Raw genomic sequence first — 20,127 nt, forward strand, 5'->3', positions numbered from 1 at the left:
ACCTCTAACTAGGTAATATAGCTGGTCTTTTCTCCCTCTACATTCACTTCTTAAAAAATTACTGTGTGTTAACTATCATGGTCTGTGCCTCTAATTTTAGTAACTATTGGGATAGGAGAAAATAGATAAGAGCATATGTCATGATTTGTCATTGATTCTCTAAATGTTTATGAATCCTAATTGTTAGGAAGGGGCAAGTTGAGGATGTAGGTTATGAGGCTATAGGTATGAACTAGACCTGACCTGGTTCCTGACTGCAGGGGCTCTACTGGTCTGGGGGGTGGGGAGTTCAGCTACCATATAGATGAGCCTGCAGAAAGTTCCCTAAACCATAGAAAAACTCAAATATTATGATAAAAGATGACATTTTTTCTATATATTTATTATGCCTCAAGGTTACATGTCATTATAGTCTGTGTTTCAAGTCTGTATTTGAAATCCAACACTGGCAGATACAATTCAATTTTTTTTGTTTTTTGTTTTTTTTTGGGCCACACCCGGTGATGCTCAGAGGTTACCCCTGGCTATGCACTCAGAAATCGCTCTTGGGCAGCTCGAGTGATAGCACAGTGATAAGCCATTTGCCTTGCACACGGCCAACACGAGATGGACTCCAGTTTGAATCCTGGCATCCCATATGGTCCTCAAGCCTACCAGGAGTGTCTTCTAAACACAGAGCCAGGAGTAACCCCTAAGCACCACCGGGTATGACCCAAAAACCAAAAAGAAGGAAAAAAAAAGAAATCGCTCTTGGCTTGGGGGACCATATGGGATGCCGAGGAATCAAACCGCGGTTTGTCCTAGGTCAGCTGCATGCAAGGCAACGCCCCACTGCTGCGCCACTGCTCCAGCCCCACAAGTCCATATTTTTGAAAAAAAAAAAAAAAAAGATAGGAAAGTAAGACAGAAGGGATGGAAATTTATGAGCATGTAGAGTTCTCTGAGAACTCATTTATGAATGTCCATGAAGATGTTTTTCAAGATCAGCACTTAGCCCTGATAGCTTGTTTGAGAAGAGTTTAGGAGGCCCCCCCAACTAACTCCTGGAAGAAGAGGCTCCGAAGAAGTCATCTCGCTCAAGGTCCCCATCCATTTTTTCTAGAATCAGGATGATTTCTTTTAGGCATCCCTACAAATTGCTACTTCTCTGTTTTAAATATAAACCTAAGAGGTTCTGGCTCTTAAGATGGTGTGAGTTCCTGGACATATATTCCTGATCCTGGCCATGAGGAGAGGACCTTGCTTGTAACAGCATGAGGACTTAACTGTCTGGGATCAAGTCTCAGCTCTTCCACCTTCATCCTGAGAAAAATCCTTCCATCTCTGAGTGCTTCACTGATCATCCATGAGCTGGGAAAACACCTGGGAGCTTTCCTGCAGGGTTCTTTGGGGGAAGAAATGAGATCTCATATGTCACTACATCATGTTCATTGTTTCTTTGGAATGGGACAATTAACAGCATTAGAGGAAGAATAAGATTTAGGATGAAAAGACAAAATAAAATCAAAGTAAATCCAGGTGTCCTGATTTTAAACTCGTTTTATTCTCTTCATAGTCTTCCCTTGTATACATGAAGGGAAAATCCCATGTTTATTTTTCCAGAAACTTGTTTTCAAAAAAATCAGGACCCGGGAGATTTTTTTTTTTAAATTTAAGCACCATGGTAACAAAATTGTTCATGATTGAGTTTCTGCCATACACAACACCAGTGCACATTTCCCATCACCAATGTCCATAGTTTTCCTCTCACCTCTCTCTGCCTCTGGAAGGGAAAGAAAGAGAGAGATAGAGACAGAGAGACAGAGACAAAGAGATAGAGACAGAGAAACAGATAGACAGAGAGAGAAAAGACAGAGAAAAAGAGATAAAGAGAGACAGAAACAAAGAAAAGAGACAGAGAGACAAATACAGTCAGAAGACAGAGATAGAGAAATAAAGAGAGAAGAATTTTTATACGTATTTTCTGCTCATTTCCATCTCTCATGCATGACAATCATGTTATAATTCTGAAATCTTTTTTAAGTCCAGATGACAGATTTCAAATTTGGCTATAAGAAGGCAAAGCTTCAAAAAAAAAAAAAAAGCGAAGCTTCATCTCTTATATTGTGTCCTCCTTTTATAATGCAGGATGATGCTGATGCTAGAATGGGCTAATTTATTAGCAAGATATCAGGTAGAATGTTTTCTTCACAGGCATACTTATATTCTCTCTCCCAAATTTTTAATTTGTTATTATCATCCAGTAAGTTAAAGTAGAAGTACATAATATTTTCTTGGAGCAATGAATGCTCTCACAAAGAGGCTTAATATCTGTCTTAAATCTCATCACGAGTCTCCAACTACATCAAATTATTGATTCAGATTCAAAGGGTATTAAGCTACCTTAATGGTTCCCATTTTTTCCCCAGAATATTATCCTTATTTTTTTTCTTCCTGCCAAATACTGTTTTTCAGGCACTTGTAAATGTCCATGATGATCATTGCCAAATAACTTTTGGAAATGCCCATGTACCATATTTCAAGATGTACAACATGCATTCTTATAAGAAAGCTGATTTAACCATTTAAAAAAATTGGGTCTGGAGCAATAATGTAGCTAGTAGAACATTTATCTTGCACATGGCTGACCCATATTCGAACCCCACCATCCCATATGGCCCCCCAAACTTCTAGGAGTAACTCCCGAGTGCAGAGTCAGAAAGTAACCCCTGAGCTCTGCAAGGTGTGGCCCCAAAACAAATATCCCCAAACCATACAAATCTTTTAAAAAGGTCCAAACTGATTTGACCATAGCCACTTCCTTCTTTTTTCCTTAACATGTGTCAGTCTCCATAAGACTCAGCATATTTTATGACACAGTTTTGTAATTGTTAGAAAAGGACAATAGTTTGACACTCTGGACTTTTCAGAACATGGGATATTTTGGGGGATACCTCGTGGTACTCAGGAGCTACATCTGGCTCTGTGCTTGTAGCTGTGTCTGGGCAGTACTCAGCCTGAGTGTGTAATACCAGGGATCAAACCCTCGATGAATGACCTCATGCCAGATAGTAAAGAAGTTAAAAGATGTAACACTCTGCTCTCTGGACCTTCTTTCAATTGTCTTTCTGGTTTCATCCCTAGTGCCATATCACAAGGTTCTCCTGTGCATCATGGGGTGTTCTTGGTTTCAGTGATGCTTCTTCCTCTCCAGGTGTTATATTACATTGGCTCAAGCTCTGGGTATGAGCATGGGGGGAGCCCCAGCAGGACCTGCAGGAACAGGGAAAACAGAAACTACCAAAGACATGGGACGATGCCTTGGAAAATATGTCGTGGTCTTTAACTGTTCAGACCAGATGGATTTCCGAGGCCTTGGACGGATTTTTAAAGGTGAGAGCTAAATTTTCTTACTTGATGAAGAATTTCTGCTCTCCTAAAATTAATTTTTCAACAGTGGGCTGCATTCTAGTACACTTAGTGTACAGGTCAAGGTGTGAAGCTAAATTGTTCATTCATTGTTACTGTTAATAAAGTGTAAAAGAAGTTCATTTGACCTTTATCTTCTTTTCCATAGGTTTCAAATTCTCTAATTTATGAGATTATAATGATTCACAATATATAATGTAGGAGGATATGTATATCCTGTTTTCTTGAACACTGACTCTTACTACTCACTCTTTGAGGTCAAATCTGATATGTAATACCAAAAAAAGTGGTTTAAGTGCACTTATTTTGCTTCTACCAAAATTGACTATAAAGCAATAAATCTTCCTTATTGGCAAATAGCAGACAGGCCATGGTGTTCTTAAATGAAAAAGAAAACAATACTTTCTAGGATATAAATAAGATTTACACAGGAGAGCATAGGATCATGTCTTGAACCCAACAGAGAAAACCATTCCACCCTATAAACTTAATAAAATAAGAATCTTGGGTAGAATTAAAGGTTTTTCTGTTGGGTGAAATAAGTCAGAGATAGAAAGACAAATGTCAGAGCTGATCTCACTCTATGTGGTATACAGAGAAATGAGTGTGGATAATATTTATTGAAAATAAACCTTGGCCACTAGACCCAAGAGTACCAGCTGAGGGAATAGGGATGGAGAACCTAAGATACATTGTTGGTGGTCAGGGAGGTAACAATATGCATCCAACTCACAACTGATAATTAGGAAACAGTAGTGTGGATTGGGAATGGGGAAGGAATATGGGACAAAAATTGACATAACAGAATGGAGGATCTTAGGCATGTTAGTGGCTGTGTGGCCTGCACTCCCTTTGCTCATTAATATTACAAGCCTAAATATTGCTGCAATCATATGACCTAACATAAAAATATGCATAGAAAAATAAGATTAGGACCAGGGAGATCACTCAGAGTACTGGAGCTTATGCCCCCATGATATCCCAGACACTGCAGAGTCATCCTGAGCACTGAGGAATAAGTTGCCTCTGAACACCACAATGTGTGGCCTCTCAGACAAAAAAAAAAAAAAAATCACAACAAAACACCCTACACTTAAGAGAAACAATTATTTAAAAAAATTTTTTTAAAGAAAGCTTCAATTGTATCACTGTTGCATTGCTGAAATGCTAATATCCCTAACCTTTTCTAATGTTCTTTTATCATTGCAGATTGGGGGGTTAGAGATAAAGTAGCAAATTATGAGCTATTTTGGGGGTCCTTTATGCATGGTCTATTTGTTCAACTTAATTTTTGAACAAATTTATTTCTGGTTTGTCTTGGCGGCTTCATAATGCCCCTCTCTGTGGCATTCCAAAATGATATGCTAATTGGATTTTCTGTTTAATTTCCTTTCGAAGGCCTGGCACAGTCTGGCTCCTGGGGTTGTTTTGATGAATTTAACCGTATCGATCTACCAGTTCTCTCTGTCGCAGCCCAACAAATTTCCATTATTCTGACATGTAAAAAGGAACATAAGAAATCTTTTATTTTTACCGATGGAGATAACGTGACGATGAACCCTGAATTTGGACTCTTTTTAACCATGGTAAGGAATCACAAGTAAGAGTGATTTTATATCAGCATCTTAGCACAGTTTCTTTCCATGTCCTTGGTCTAATGTTATCCAGTTTCCAGCATTGAACATGGGCTTGTACTTTCCCACTTGAAAGCCATGGGTATTAACCACAGCTCTGACAAATGACAATGACTTGACTTTTCCAGGTGGAAAGTGCTTGTGGTAGGTAAAAGCAACATATCCTGGGCCTTTTACCTTTGTTGTGTGTCTCTAATGACTTTTAATATCATGTTCAGAAGATCTTGTGGTAGCTTGATCACCTCATTCATTTTCAGCTTTTGTTTCTGTATAGAACCCTGGCTATGCTGGGAGGCAGGAACTTCCGGAAAACTTGAAGATTAACTTTCGCTCTGTGGCCATGATGGTCCCAGATCGCCAGATCATCATCAGGGTGAAGCTGGCTAGCTGTGGCTTCATTGACAACATTGTCTTGGCCAGGAAGTTCTTCACTCTCTACAAACTGTGTGAGGAGCAGCTCTCCAAGCAGGTGAGATGTCATGCAGCCCTTTCCTGGCTCTTCCTTTCCATGCAGTGCAATGTTTTCATTTTGAAAAGCTATAGACTGGGATTGGCAAAGAACTATGTGGGTTCAGAGAAGGAACTTGCTTCCTTTTAAAAAATAATTTTAAATGCTTTGTTTTCTTAAGTTGGTGTATTTGAGAAAGTGGAGAATGACAGAACATATAGAATCAATGCTTCTGAATTGAATAGATAAGATTTTCACTTATTAATATTTGTTTTGTATCTCATCTATATTGTCATCAATCTTAAGATGTGTTGTATGCTCTCATGGTTTTTAAACCTTTTAATTATCTTCTTCTCATATCTAACTTCATTCATCTGTTTGATCAAGCTTTCTTAATGGTATTATCTATTCCTCCTTGCTAGTTTCTTGTACTGTCTGAAGTAGCGATCTCTGATATTGTGGGGTTTCAAAGTACCCAGATGTGAAATTAATTGCCTATTACTTCTGTATTAGTTATGTATTTTCGTGTATTAGCATTAGTATACGTAGTTATTTTTTTTTGGGGGGGGGTACTTAGGGCTTGCTCAGGAATTTCTTCTGATGGACTCAGGGGACCAGATAGGGTAGCAGGCATCAAACCAAGATTAGCTGTGTGCAAAACAAATACCTTACCTATTGTACTATCTTTCTAGTGCCATCACACTTGATATTTTTATATTTTTCTTTTGGCTTTCTGTACCACACTAAGTAAAGCTCATGGCTGACTCCTGACTGTGCACTAAGGAGTTATTCCTCGTGAGCTCAGGGAACTAGATGGAGATGCCAGAGATTGAAGCTGAGTCAACTTCATTCAAGGTTGTGCTATTGCTCCAGCTTAGAGTATATTTTGCTTTATTTTCAATGGATTGAAAATCTTGTTATAACTTTGTTGGGCTCTTTGCTCTGAGTTTTAATGAAGCTACTGTTAGGTCTCAGCTGTGTCTATGGTTTCATTTGATGCCTGAGTGGGAAAAGATCTGCTCCCAAGATACCAATCATGTCATAAACTGAAGGCTGTTTCTTGAAATTGTAAGATGAAGGGACTTAAGTTCTTGCTGATTGTCACTTGCAGAGAGCTGTCTTCCACCACTCTAGGCTGCATGTAGATCATTTCTACATGGAATCTCAACACAATCTCTTGCCTTTTGTATTCTCAAAGAGGTCACAATAAGCTGGACAATATAAATTAGTTTTCAGATTGTTGTTCTCCAGAGAAATCAAACTAGAATGATGTTTATAATCATGATCATCATGACCATCATCATATCATTATCAGATTGCCCCAATTAGTCATGGAGCTGTGAACTTCCACAATTTTCCATCTAACGATAGGGAATCAGGGAAGACTGTAGCATAGTGTTGAATTGCTGATGTAGATATTAGCTGAGACTAAAAGATCGAGAACCAGAGTCATGGAGAACAGGAGGAGCTGGGTGTATATCCAGCTCAGCAAACAGAGAGGAACCTAACTATCATACCCTTTTTTATGCATTATTATTTATTAAAAATAAAACATAAGCTTTCAAATACATTTAGATTGACTCCAAGATCATGAAAGGTTTTTTTCTTAATATCAAGAGAAATATTTTTTTAATATAATTTTTATTTTGATCATAGTGTCTTACATATTGTTGACAATAACATTTTAGGTACATATTTACATAAAATCAGGGGGGATTCCCATCACCAAATTGTCCTCCCTACACCTCTGTTTTTGTCCTACCTCCCATTTCCTCTTCCCTCACCCCCAGGGCGGCTAGAATATGTGGTCCCCTCTGTATCCAACCCACTACCTAGTAGTCTTGCACCTGTTTGGTCTTGATGCCTCCTTTATCTCCCCCTCTAACTGTAGGCAGGACTAGCTAGTTCAAGTTGCATGGTTTTGCCGGAAAAAGAGAAGATATATAAACTGGGGTAAGAGTCTAATACTCCAAAAATGGGTGGAATCCTTCTAGAGGCTCTCATCATCGATTTGGGAGATGAAGGAGAAAAAGAAGGTGAAACACTCCACCAGTACCAAAAAAAAAAAGTGTCAATTATCCAGTGAGGACTCCAGCTATATCGATAAGCACCACAAAAAATAGACGGAAAAAAAAAAAGAAACAAAAACAAACAAACCAAAAACACGCCATGGTCTTGAAATAAGAAACATGGCATAGCACATAACGCAAAAAGAGAAAAGAAGAGAAAAAAAATAAGTATATTTGGGGACAACGATTTCAATAATCACACCCAAACAGAGAAATCGACCAAAATAGATAGGTAAATAAAAATAATAATAACAATAATAAATGAAGGTAAAAAATATATATGTATATATATATATAAAATAACCAAGGTTTTGTGCTTTTTGTATTTTTGTTTTTTCCCCTCCTGCCCTGGCACAGTAAATATTGGGGTCATTCGAAAAGGAATTCACTTGGCCTAAGAAATAAGGGGTTTCTCCGTCCTTGGAGTATACTGTCATGGGATCAGCTCTAGACTTTGCTCAGGATCATTTATTCTCCCGGTGGTGTTTTTTTTTTGGTGTGTGGAAGACTACTGCTCTGTCCAGGGTGATCCAATCAGAGCTCTGTGTTTAGAGGTCTCAGTATCTTTTTTAAGTGATGCTTTCCACAGGTTGTCCAATTCACACAGGGGAGAATCATCTACTTTGCTCAATCTAGTTCATTGCAAAATTCATTTAGAAACTTCTCACGAACTCCATAAATAATGTTTTGTTAGGGAGTAGACACACACACACACACACACACACACACACACACACACACACACACACACACACACACACACACACAAAACCTTCCCAGATCTTTTCTAAGGTGACCAACCACACCAAGAAACAAATAACGAATGAGTTCACTCACAGGAAAGCAAAGAAAAGAGATGAACAAATAGAAAATCAGGAACAAGTTATAAAATGAACAAAATGATGTTGATAGAGGGAACTATTAAGGGAATAAATAACTGAGTAAGGGTGATTAATTAAATGTTTAAAGATAGAAACTAGTCTTTAGATGCTTGGTGCTAGGTAATGTTGAGTATATTTATAATGCTGTGAAATGGGGCTCTAATATTTTCATCACAAAAATGAGCCTCTATACCCATTGGATGGCAATTCTCTCTTTGCCCTGGCCCCTGGTGACCACCATTATGATTTCTGGTCCTGTTTATTGGACTACTTCAAAACTCCATAAAGTAGATTCATACAGTATTTGTCTTTTGGTGGCAAGTTTATTGTGTATAACACAGTGTCCTCAAGATCCTCTCCTGGTGTGAAATGTGACAATATGTTTTTTCTTTTACTAATATTCCATAATATGTGTATGTCCTAGTTTATTTATCCATTCATCTTTTGGTCAGTATTTTATTTGCTTCTACCACCTGGCTACTGAGAATATTGTTTCTTAGGACATGGGTGTATAAATATTTTTCTGAGGCTCTGATTTCAATTTTTTTGGATTTGTACTCAGCAGTGGGATTAATAGATAATATGACAGTTTACTTATATTTGTTTTGTTTATGTATTTAAGTTTATTCTTTTTTTTTAAGAGAGAGGGTGGCATTTTGGAAAGTACTCAGGGCTTACTCAGTGCTCAGGGATCACTTCTGAAAGGGATCCAAGGATTAGGTGCTGGGATTTGAACCCAACTGGTTGCATGTAAAGCAAGTGCCTCCCCGCTGTACTGTCTCTCCAGTCCCAGTTGGTTGCTTTATTTTAAGGAAACACCATTTTTTTTCCTTCGTGTTTGGATCACTAGTTTTAACTTCTCTCTTTGTATGTGTTGAAATTTGATGTGATTAATTAATAACTATATATCAAAAAAAAGTGATAGCTGGGACTTTCTTTTAGATTTATCATTTTCTCTCTTCTTGAGGTAATTTTTAATATCGATCGAACCACAGTCCTTCCTTGGCTAGTACTTGCAAGGCAGGCACCTTACCTCTAGCGCCACCTCACCGGCCCCTGAAAACATTTTCTTATGTGTGATGGATTTACATGAAACTCAAGGGGATGTGTGGTTTCCAAGAAAACAGTTATGTCTTTCTCCTTGTCAAGATTGATCTATTCTGATGTTAGGACTAACTTAATGATCAGAGAACTCTTCTGAATATTTTCTGTTTGGTAGAATATTGAGAAAAAAGTGTTATTAAAAACACATTTGAAAATGTGAAAGAGTATTTTGAGAAAAATGTGTTAAACTATACTGACTTAGGTATTCAACAGGCAAACCAGCATCTGTTCACTATTGCAAATAGGTCTTCTGTGCCATTGGTGGTTTCCACCCACTGGAAGTATATTAATACTGAGAATAAGTATGGTGTACCTTAACAGGTGCATTATGACTTTGGCCTGCGGAACATTCTGTCAGTTCTTCGAACTCTGGGAGCAGCCAAGAGAGCAAACCCCACAGACACAGAGTCCACCACAGTCATGCGCGTGTTACGGGATATGAATCTTTCTAAGCTGGTAAGATCCCCAGATGCTGATGTTTCAGCCACTTGAATGTCGGTTCAACCAACAAGTCATGAATGAGCCTTAGGGATATTTATTTAAAATGCTTATTTAAAAATTGCTTAACTAACAGAGAAAGCAATGGAGAGCATGATTCTAAGGGATACTTTTCAGAAGTCCTTTTTATTAGTATATATCTAGTCTTCTGATATTCTTTCAATAAAATTAAATAGCTTTTTTGTTTGTTTGTTTTTGTGCCACACCCAATGATGCTCAGGGGTTACTCCTGGCTATGTGCTCAGAAGTCATTCCTGGCTTGGGGGACCATATGGGACGCCGGGGGATCGAACCACAGTCCGTCCTAGGCTAGCGTTGGCAAGACAGACACCTTACCTCTAGCGCCACCACGCCGGCCCCAAATTAAATAGCTTTAAAGAAACCCACACATTGCTTATAAAACACCTTGGATAATTTTTTTTTGTATATAAAATTAAAAGCTCAGCCTTTTCACTGTCTTCAGAGTTTGGCAAAAAAGTTTCTAAATGTTACAAAACCATGTAGTGATTTTATACTTTGATGTTATAGTAGACTAAAAATTATTTGATATCAGTGGGTTTAAGTACAAGATTATAGCATAATATTTTTACTTCAAAACGGAGAGGAAATTTACAGTTGAATTTGCTACTATCTTTCACTAAAAGTCTTTTAAATTTAAGTGAGAAATGATAGACTTTAAAATAACTTTCTGATTATTTTATGTAAAGGTTGTCTTAGAGATAGTATTCTTTGACTTATATTAATTTCTTTTCTCTTTTCTTCCTTTTTGGGTTCTATTTAATAACTCTTTATTAGGAAGTATCAGGGATTCTTTTTTTTATTTTTGTTTTGGTTTTTGGGTTACGCCTGGCAGCGCTCAGGGGTTACTCCTGGCTCTACTCTCAGAAATCGCACCTGGCAGGCTCAGAGGACCATATGGGATGCCTAGATTCGAACCAGTGTCCTTCTGCATGCAAGGCAAATGCCCTAACTCCATGCTATCTCTCTGGCTCCAGGAATTCTAATATTTTAGAAATATTAGGAATTTTAATAAAGTTGATATTTTATTTGTTAAAGATTAAAGTAAAATAATTGGGTCTTCTGTGAGAATTTGTAGTTACCTTTACAATGATATTTGTGCCAAATAGGTGTCTGACACCCCTTGCTTTTTAAGGGTATATTTAGAAGTTCTCAGTGTTTTCTCCTGGCTCAGAGATCACTACTGGCAGGTCTCAGGGGACCCTATGATGCCAGGTATTGAGCTTGGTTCATCCACTTGCAAGGCAAGTGCCTTTGCTACTGTTCTGGCTATCTTCCTGGACCCTGCTAACCCTTTACCCCTCTCTTTCTCTGTTAGATCGATGAAGATGAGCCCTTATTTTTGAGTTTGATTGAAGATCTCTTCCCAAACATTCTTCTGGACAAGGCAGGCTACCCTGAACTGGAAACAGCCATTAGTAGGCAGGTAAGGCATCTCGATTGGTCATAGAGAGAACTTGGGTCTGTTTCATTGGGACTCAGTGGGAATCATAGAAGGTTGTGAGGTCTGGATCTAAGAACAGTTGGGACCCCTGCAAATACTGTTTGGTGAGAAGCCTTGACAATTAATGTAGATGCTCTTTCCAGGGGAGTGCATATCTGGGCTTATTCAAACATTCCAAAGACCCCATTATTGCTGGAAAATGTCCTTCACCAGTTTCTCAGCAATGTGATAAGTTGGTGGATGAAGTTGGTGTGATGAAGGTCAACTGGTTGCTTCTCTGAGCTTGGCTTCCTTTGTCTGGGCTTGCTTTGCTGACCAGGCTCCTGCCTCTGCAGTGATTTCATATGACCGCTAAGCTGTAATTTTCACTCCCAGGTCTAAGTGATTCTATTCTTGGACTTTGGGGGAATCTACCAGTACCTACATATCATTAAGGGAGTCTACCAGTACCTGAATTTGTATTTCTGGTGATGGTTGGTACAACCTTAACTTTGTAGATGTCCTTGGACTTGAAATAATGCTGACATTTATCTCACTTTCTTTTTCTGTGAGGAAGTTCTTGGAATTTTTTTTTAAAAAATAGAAGTAATTATTAGTTCATATTTCTAGAATGCATTAAGAACCCCTTGAAGATATTTGCAATAAAAACCAAATTTGATTGTATTTAATGGATATTCTGCTTCAAGAAATTGGTATGTGAAAGTTTTAATCTTCCTCCCAAAGTGGTAAGAGTGGTAGCTATTATGTGAATAGTTTCTTGCCTATACATCTACATTAAATGTAGCATTGCCATGACGTAATTTATAAGGTGTCTTTTATATTAGTAATGCCATATGAAAAATATTTAAAAAGCAAAATTAGCATACAGTGATAGATGATGAGTATCCAAAAGTTAGTGAAACAAAAATAAAAACATCCTTTATAGTGGATTTAAGTATAGGATAATGGTTAAATTTTGTGGAGAGAAACCCTCAACTTCTTAACACCACAAATTGGGGAAATTGCTTTGCTTTTTTATACCTCTGGATATAATATCAGTAGTTCCAACCTCATAATGTTTTAAGGAATATTAAGCTTAAAATAGTGTTTGATACTAAGTAACTTTCATAAATTGATATTTTTATAAGTGATTCCATAAATGACCCATAAATGCGTCTACAAATGAAATTATTCCATAAGTAATTCCGTAAATGATAGCTCTCATTCCATAAATGGGTCTCAGATGATCAGAAATGAAATCATTCCATAAGTGATTGATAAGAATGATATTGTACACTGAAAATATTGATTAAGGTTTATATTGGAATTTTAGTCAACCTGAGATGCTAGAAAATTTTTCTGTTATGAAGTGACATTTCTTTTTTTTTTGTTGCTGTTTGTTTTTGGCCACACTGAGGGGGTTACATCTATCTCTGTGCTCAGAAATCACTCCTGGCAGGCTTGGGGAACAATATGGGATGCCAGGGATCAAACCCGGGTTTTTCCCGGATTGGCAGTGTGCAAGGCAAATGCTGTGCTATCACTCCAGCCCTGAAGAGACATTTTTTTAAGTTACTTATTTCATCTGTTAAAATTGAAGGACCATTTGTTAAAACATGGTATGGCATCATTAGTTAGTACTTGTATATACTATATTCAGTTTCCCATTAGAAGTCTAATAACATTTACTATATCATTGCCCCCTCTTACAGGATTGTGTATCTCCTTTCTTTTTAACTTTGGGTGTCATTGTTGGCAGGGGCCATGCTAATCTCTGTATCTTTCCAATTTTAGTATATGTGCTGCCAAAGTGAGCACATCCTTTCTCTTTACCTTTAGAAACCACTAATAACAATATTATGGTCTAAGTTAACGTTGGCTAAATGAATTTGTCTATTCTAGTTCATGTGAGAGCAATCATGACATCTTTGTCTTTCTGTCTTATTTGACTTCTAGGTCACCTTTGTTTTTTGCTTTGAAAAGGGCATGATTTCTTTTCTTTTCTTTTCTTTCTTTCTTTCTTTCTTTCTTTCTTTCTTTCTTTCTTTCTTTCTTTCTTTCTTTCTTTCTTTCTTTCTTTCTTTCTTTCTTTCTTTCTTTCTTTCTTTCTTTCTTTCTTTCTCTCTCTCTTTCTTTCTCTCACTCTTTCTTTCTTTCTTTCTTTCTTTCTTTCTTTCTTTCTTTCTTTCTTTCTTTCTTTCTTTCTTTCTTTTTTATTCCTTCCTTCCTTCCTTCCTTCCTTCCTTCCTTCCTTCCTTCCTTCCTTCCTTCCTTCCTTCCTTCCTTCCTTCCTTCCTTCCTTCCTTCCTTTCTTTCTTTTTTTTTTTTTTTTTTTTGGTTTTTTGGGCCACACCGGGTAACGCTCAGGGGTTACTCCTGGCTATGTGCTCAGAAGTTGCTCCTGGCTTGGGGGACCATATGGGACACCGGGGGATCGAACCGCGGTCCGTCCAAGGCTAGCGCAGGCAAGGCAGGCACCTTACCTTTAGCGCCACCGCCCGGCCCCCCTTTCTTTCTTTCTTTCTTTCTTTCTTTCTTTCTTTCTTTCTTTCTTTCTTTCTTTCTTTCTTTCTTTCTTTCTTTCTTTCTTTCTTTCTTTCTTTCTTTCTTTCTTTCTTTCTTTCTTTCTTCTTCTTCCTTCCTTCCTTCCTTCCTTCCTTCCTTCCTTCCTTCCTTCCTTCCTTCCTTCCTTCCTTCCTTCCTTCCTTCCTTCCTTCCTTCCTTCCTTCCTTCCTTCCTTCCTTCCTTCCTTCCTTCCTTCCTTCCTTCCTTCCTTCCTTCCTTCCTTCCTTCCTTCCTTCCTTCCTTCCTTCCTTCCTTCCTTCCTTCCTTCCTCTTTTCTCCTCTCCTCTCCTTTCCTTCTTTCCATTTTTTATAAAAAAAGAAAGCTGAATCCTGCACTCTCTGTACCTCTGAGCTACATTCTTAGTCTTCACCCTTTTTAAATTAAACATTTGAATGCATTTTTGATGTTTGAACTTTTATTTTTAAGTTATCATAAGATAGACATTTTAAAAGGTATTATGGAGCTTTATTGCCTTACCTGTAGAAAACAGGGATCATTTTCTGGGAACCAGTATGGTCCCCGAAGCCAGTCAGGAACGATCCCTGTGTACAAAACACAGAGTATATTCTGAGTTCTACTAAGTGTGACCCAAAAACAAACAAACCAAAAAAGTATTCAATTCCAGGCAATGAATGCAGCTGTTCCTTATTGACTTGATTAACATTTTGATCATGTTTAACTTGTTTTGAATTATATATTTTTTTGAAATTCATTTTTATTATGCTGTAAGCATTGTAAAATCCTGAAAAAATTTATGATTATTATTTATTTTGCAGTTGCATTAAAATGCCTTTACATTATTGTGCAAAACACACTACCAGTTTCTTCACAATGTTTTTTTATCTTCCCGCAATTGAAAGTCCCTATTTATTAAACAATAACTCTGCATTCTTCTCCTTATACATGCTGGCATTTACTTTGAATATAACACTAAGTCCACTGTTGATGTGATCCAGTGTGGGTATTTTGTCCTATTTTCAGGTTGAGGCAGCAGGTTTAATCAACCATCCTCCTTGGAAATTGAAGGTCATCCAGCTGTATGAGACTCAGAGAGTTCGGCATGGGATGATGGCTCTGGGTCCCAGCGGGGCAGGGAAAACCACCTGCATCCAGACCCTGATGAGAGCCATGACAGGTAAGGGGGTAGCTGCAAACTGTAGTCTTTTGAGTGACAATGTTCAAATAGTTCTGACACTGTTGATCAGCTTAATAACAGACACAAGAATGCTATATTATAGGAAAAAAAAACATTTTAAAAGTGGAATCACCATGAGATACAGGTAGGAAGTTATTGATGGTTGAGTCTCAATTGTCAATGTTTTACTACCCACACCTTCACCAATAATGACCTCAGTTTCCCTCCTGTGCTCCCCACCTTCTAGTTTGCTTCTATGGCAGATACTTTTCTTATCTCTCTTTTCCCTTTTTTTTCTCCTTTTAGACACCCTGGTTTGCAATATTGTTACTAAAAGGGTATCATGCTTATTACTTTCCTTCCTTTCATCACCCAGTTCTTGTCCAGAGTGATAATTTTCAATATAATTGTCATAGTTGTCCCTTCTCTATCCTAACCACTTCAACCATGCCTTCCCCATTTCTGTTGTCTTTGCGTATGATTCTAATTCTAGGTCAAGAAAAAAACATTTTTATAGGAAAGAATGCTGCTTCACATTTTAGAGACAACATATTATATAAATGGACCTTTTCTAGATTAATGAGATGCAGTTAACTCACAATATTATGTAGTGTGGTGTGTTGATTTAATACATTTATATGTAAAATGCCATCATACAAGAGAGCCACATCTTTCCTGGTTACACAGCTAAATTACCTTTTCTTTCCTGTGTAGTGAGAGCTTAGGGACATTCAAGTACATAAAACAGCGGTATTAGTTAAATTATCAGATCTGTTCATCATAACTGAAAGTGTGTATCCTGTAACAAACACCTCCAGTCCTCTCCCTGCTGGTCACTGTAGCTCTACTTTGTTCTTGAGTTCAGTGTTTTGATATTCGTTGTATAAGTGATGTGCTGTATTTGTTTTCCTGTCTCTGAAAATCTACCCGAACCATCACCACTGGCAGAATTTCCACCTGTCCTACGGCTGAATTCTCTTCCACTCTGTACCAGTGCTTCAACTCTTGCTATGCCATTTATTAGCAATGCATTATCACTACATCTGGAGCAGTGACTTGAACAAAATGAGTACTGTGCATTAATCACTAAGGATGCAGTATGTAGAGCATATCTAAATTATATTATCCATACCTTTCACTGTTTTTTAATGGTTAATCAAGTATTTATTGATCAAGTATCAGTATTTACTGATAAATGTTTATTAAAATGATTCCTAATAATTATTTATAATAATAATAATAATGTATTTTTAGTTTTGTATTAACTTCCTACATATGTTTTTCAGTAAGTAGGACAAATATTTTGTGTTTTACATAATATACTTTCTTTGTTTATTTATTTTGGGTGACTCCCACCTGATCTCAGGATTTATTCCTGGCTCTGTGCTCATGGATCACTCTTGTCAGAGTTTAGGGACCTTATGGGATGGATGTCTGGAATTTAAATTGGATTGACCACATACAGGGCAATTGATCTACCTGCTGTCCTATCACTCTGGACCACATACATTTTACTTTTTTTTTTTTGGTCACACCCGGCAGCTCTCAGGGGCTATTTCTGGCTCTATGCTCAGAAATTGCATCTTGCAGGCTTGGGGGACCATATGGGATGCCGGGATTCAAACCACCATCTTGAGTCTAAGGCCTTACCGCTGTGCTATCTCTCCAGTCCCAACATACCTTTTACTTAATGAAATATTAGTTGAAAATATTCTTTTCTAAATAAACAGGAACACATCTCCACAAATCTAAGCTCATAGTGAAGAGGAAAAAACCCCTTTCCTCTGCTCTTTTAGGCACACACTTCATCAAGTAGTCCATAAACCAAAATATTTCTGAGTTGTGAAATCTGAGGGACATCCAAATTATATTAATTCTTTCATCAGTTCCAACACATGATACTTTTTCTTATGGAATCTTCTATTTTCTGTAGCGAAATGAAAACTATAGTGAACTAAAGTGAACTATAGTGAAAACTATCGCGACTATCATTACAGTAGCTGGGAGTGCAATTAAATATGTTATTTCTCCCCTGATTTTGATGGAGGCACTGTGATTTATGATACTGTTATTGATAGAGTGAAGGTAATTTAAAACTTTGAACACCTGTTGATGGCTTGCCCCCAAATTAGCCTTGTGTTCATTATAGTTGAATTGTTTAAGACTTAGATTTTTTTTGGTCTAGACTGTGGAAAACCACACCGGGAAATGAGGATGAACCCTAAAGCAATTACGGCCCCACAGATGTTTGGTCGTCTTGATGTCGCTACAAACGACTGGACAGATGGAATATTTTCAACCCTTTGGAGGAAAACGTTGAGGGCGAAGAAAGGTAGAAGATGAATTTCAGTATTGATTTTGACATGTGTTTCTCAATAAAACGATGCTATTTTTTAGAATCAGTAGAACAATGGTTAATTCTTCACTTATTATCTTAGCCAAGACAAAAGTCATATATCGGTATATTTGTGGGTGCTGAAACTGATTAATATATTTAACCCATCTCTTGTTTATTGATTTCAAAGAAATGATTTTCTTAAAATTTTTCTGTTCCACCCCCCAAGGTACTTTAAAATAAAATAGAAATAGCTAAGGAAAACTTGAGAATTGTATTGAGTAGAGCAATTTCAATGTAACTAGTTTCATGGAAAAGTTTCAGAGCATTACTCTTATTTGATGATAGTCTTAAAATTTCTTTTGATTCTGCTATAAAACCATAAGAGGAATTGCAATTCTTTGGAGAAAAACTGTGTATGTCAAAAATGAAATGTATACAGTGCCCAAAATGACTCTGTTTAGAAATACACTAGTATCTGGTTGTTGTTTAAGCAAACTCCTTAAGGGCTGGTAGTTCACTCTGAATATTTCCACATTTATGACTCTATAAACTGAACCAATGCACTTAGAATATAAACTTAGATAGAAGAGGTGATATTAACTTTCTTCTCATCATATATTTCCACTCCTGAATGAGCAGGAGAAAGTCACATGAATGCAATTGCAGAGGGAAAGAAAGATATGAATGTACAAAATATTTAGGCTTATTTCATGCTTTGGGCAAGAGAGTTCTCCTGAGAAATGTTTATCTTGTTGCCATTGAAATTCTCATTAAGAGAGTGTGCCTGCTCAACCCCACATTTCTCTCTCATCAAAGAGAAATGAAAACCTTTCATCTAAAGAGTGCTCTTATTAGGCATTGCTATTTGACTGAAAATAAATCCAAATTTGGATCTGATGCATGGCAATAATCCTAGTAAACACAGAATTCAATGACCAAATATTTATTACCTCAAAGACAAGTAGCTCAGGGAGGTATGTTTTTCGTGTTAATTTTTTTAAAATTTGTTTTTAATTTCTAGGACTTTGATTTACCAAGTTATTGATAGTTGTATTTTTTTCCTTTTTGGGCCAAACCCGGTAACATTCAGGAGTTACTCCTGGCTATGCACTCAGAAATTGCTCTTGACTTGGAGGACCATATGGGATGCTGGAGGATTGAACTATGGTCTGTGCTAGATTAGTGCGTGCAAGGCAGATTCCCTACTGCTTTTACCACTGCTCTGGCCCCTGATAGTTGCATTTTAAGCATATAATATTTCAACACGAATCCCACCAGTGCTCCCAGACTCCATTATTTTTCTCTACACCTTCAGGCTCACTCCCTGCCTGCCAGCTTAAAAGGAACATTACAAAGTTTGGTTGCAGCTTTGATCTCATGTTTTCAAGTGTTGTTGAGTATTTGATTTATGCCTAGATCACTCTCCCATATCACCAATAAAATAGAAACACCTCTGTTCCCCTGTTACTTCCCTTCCAAAAAATATAACTTTCAAAATGACTCTGTTAATTAAATTATCACTTTACTTAGATTTTAGTTAAATCATACCAATTAGGATTTTCAAAGTGTTTTGGATATGCCACTGTCATTACAGAGCAGATACAAATGGGACAAACCTGGTAACAGTGGTGGTAAGAGAATTAGTAGCTAAGAAATGAAGAGGAGCTATTCAGTGGAATTCAGTGGCATTCACAGCGAGCTTGTGCTCATCTCTGCCACACTCTTTATTTGTAAGTGTTCACATCAATGGCCTGAGAAAAGATGCATGGGTAAATGAACCATGGTACAAAAACACAGTGGAATACTACATAGCTGTTAGGAAAAATATAGTCAAAAATATAGAAATTTGTGTTTTCATTGTTGGATATGGAGAGTATTATGCTGAGTCAATGAGAGAAATAGACAAAATAGTTGCACTCATCTGTAGGATATAAATAAAGATATGGCAACAATACTTAGAGACAATAGAGATTAGATCCAGGAGAACCAGGTGATGGTTAGGCCATGGTTGTTGCAGATTTGAGGAGTACTATGAGGGCAGAGAAGGGACCGCTGTGACAGTGAGAGTTGGAAATGATTACTCTGGACAAGAAATGCATGCTGAAAGGAGGGAAAGTGATATGCATGATGCCCCTACTGTAATAACAGTGCAAACTACAGTGTCTAAAAGAAAAACAAAATGATAAAGAGAGAGGAAGAGAGAGAGCATGTCAGGCTAGGAGAAGGCAGGAAGGAATCTGAGGATATTGGTGGCTAGAAATGTGCATCGATGAAGGGTGTTGGACATGGTATGACTGAAACTCATGAACAATTTTGTAACTGTAAAACAATAACAACTATATTATGAACTACTATGAATAACCTGGTAAACCAGTGTTTAAAAAGGTAATTTTTGAAGATAAAAAATAATAAAACTCCCAAATAAATAAATGACCCCTGTCAGGTTTTGTGCTCTGTATCCCCAGGAAAGTTTCTGAAAGGCTCTTCACAGGTCCAGCCAGTCTCCTCCAAAGAAACTGTCAGTTCCCAGCAATGTTGAACATAGCTGACTCCTCCCCATCTTGATCCTGGTACCACTTGGTTTCAGAAGTGCCTCATGTGTTGC

At 37.5% G+C, this 20,127-nt stretch overlaps 1 protein-coding gene and 1 non-coding gene across 2 annotated transcripts in view; one reads left to right on the top strand and one right to left on the bottom strand.

Annotated features, from left to right (window-relative positions):
- The window catches only part of DNAH5 (dynein axonemal heavy chain 5), a 336,377-nt gene that overhangs the window by 172,379 nt on the left and 143,871 nt on the right, over positions 1-20,127 (top strand). Inside the window, exons 36-42 of the mRNA XM_049768362.1 lie at positions 3,194-3,372; positions 4,807-4,994; positions 5,317-5,511; positions 9,866-10,000; positions 11,379-11,486; positions 15,031-15,184; positions 17,370-17,516. Of these exons, the coding sequence (XP_049624319.1) occupies positions 3,194-3,372; positions 4,807-4,994; positions 5,317-5,511; positions 9,866-10,000; positions 11,379-11,486; positions 15,031-15,184; positions 17,370-17,516 (1,106 nt within the window). The remainder of the gene's footprint in view (positions 1-3,193; positions 3,373-4,806; positions 4,995-5,316; positions 5,512-9,865; positions 10,001-11,378; positions 11,487-15,030; positions 15,185-17,369; positions 17,517-20,127) is intronic.
- On the bottom strand, positions 13,194-13,301 carry LOC126002367 (U6 spliceosomal RNA). Its single transcript, XR_007493095.1, has one exon. It is a non-coding gene; the product is annotated as a U6 spliceosomal RNA (small nuclear RNA).

This window comes from Suncus etruscus, chromosome 2 (genome assembly GCF_024139225.1).
Source record: "Suncus etruscus isolate mSunEtr1 chromosome 2, mSunEtr1.pri.cur, whole genome shotgun sequence".
Taxonomy (NCBI): domain Eukaryota; kingdom Metazoa; phylum Chordata; class Mammalia; order Eulipotyphla; family Soricidae; genus Suncus; species Suncus etruscus.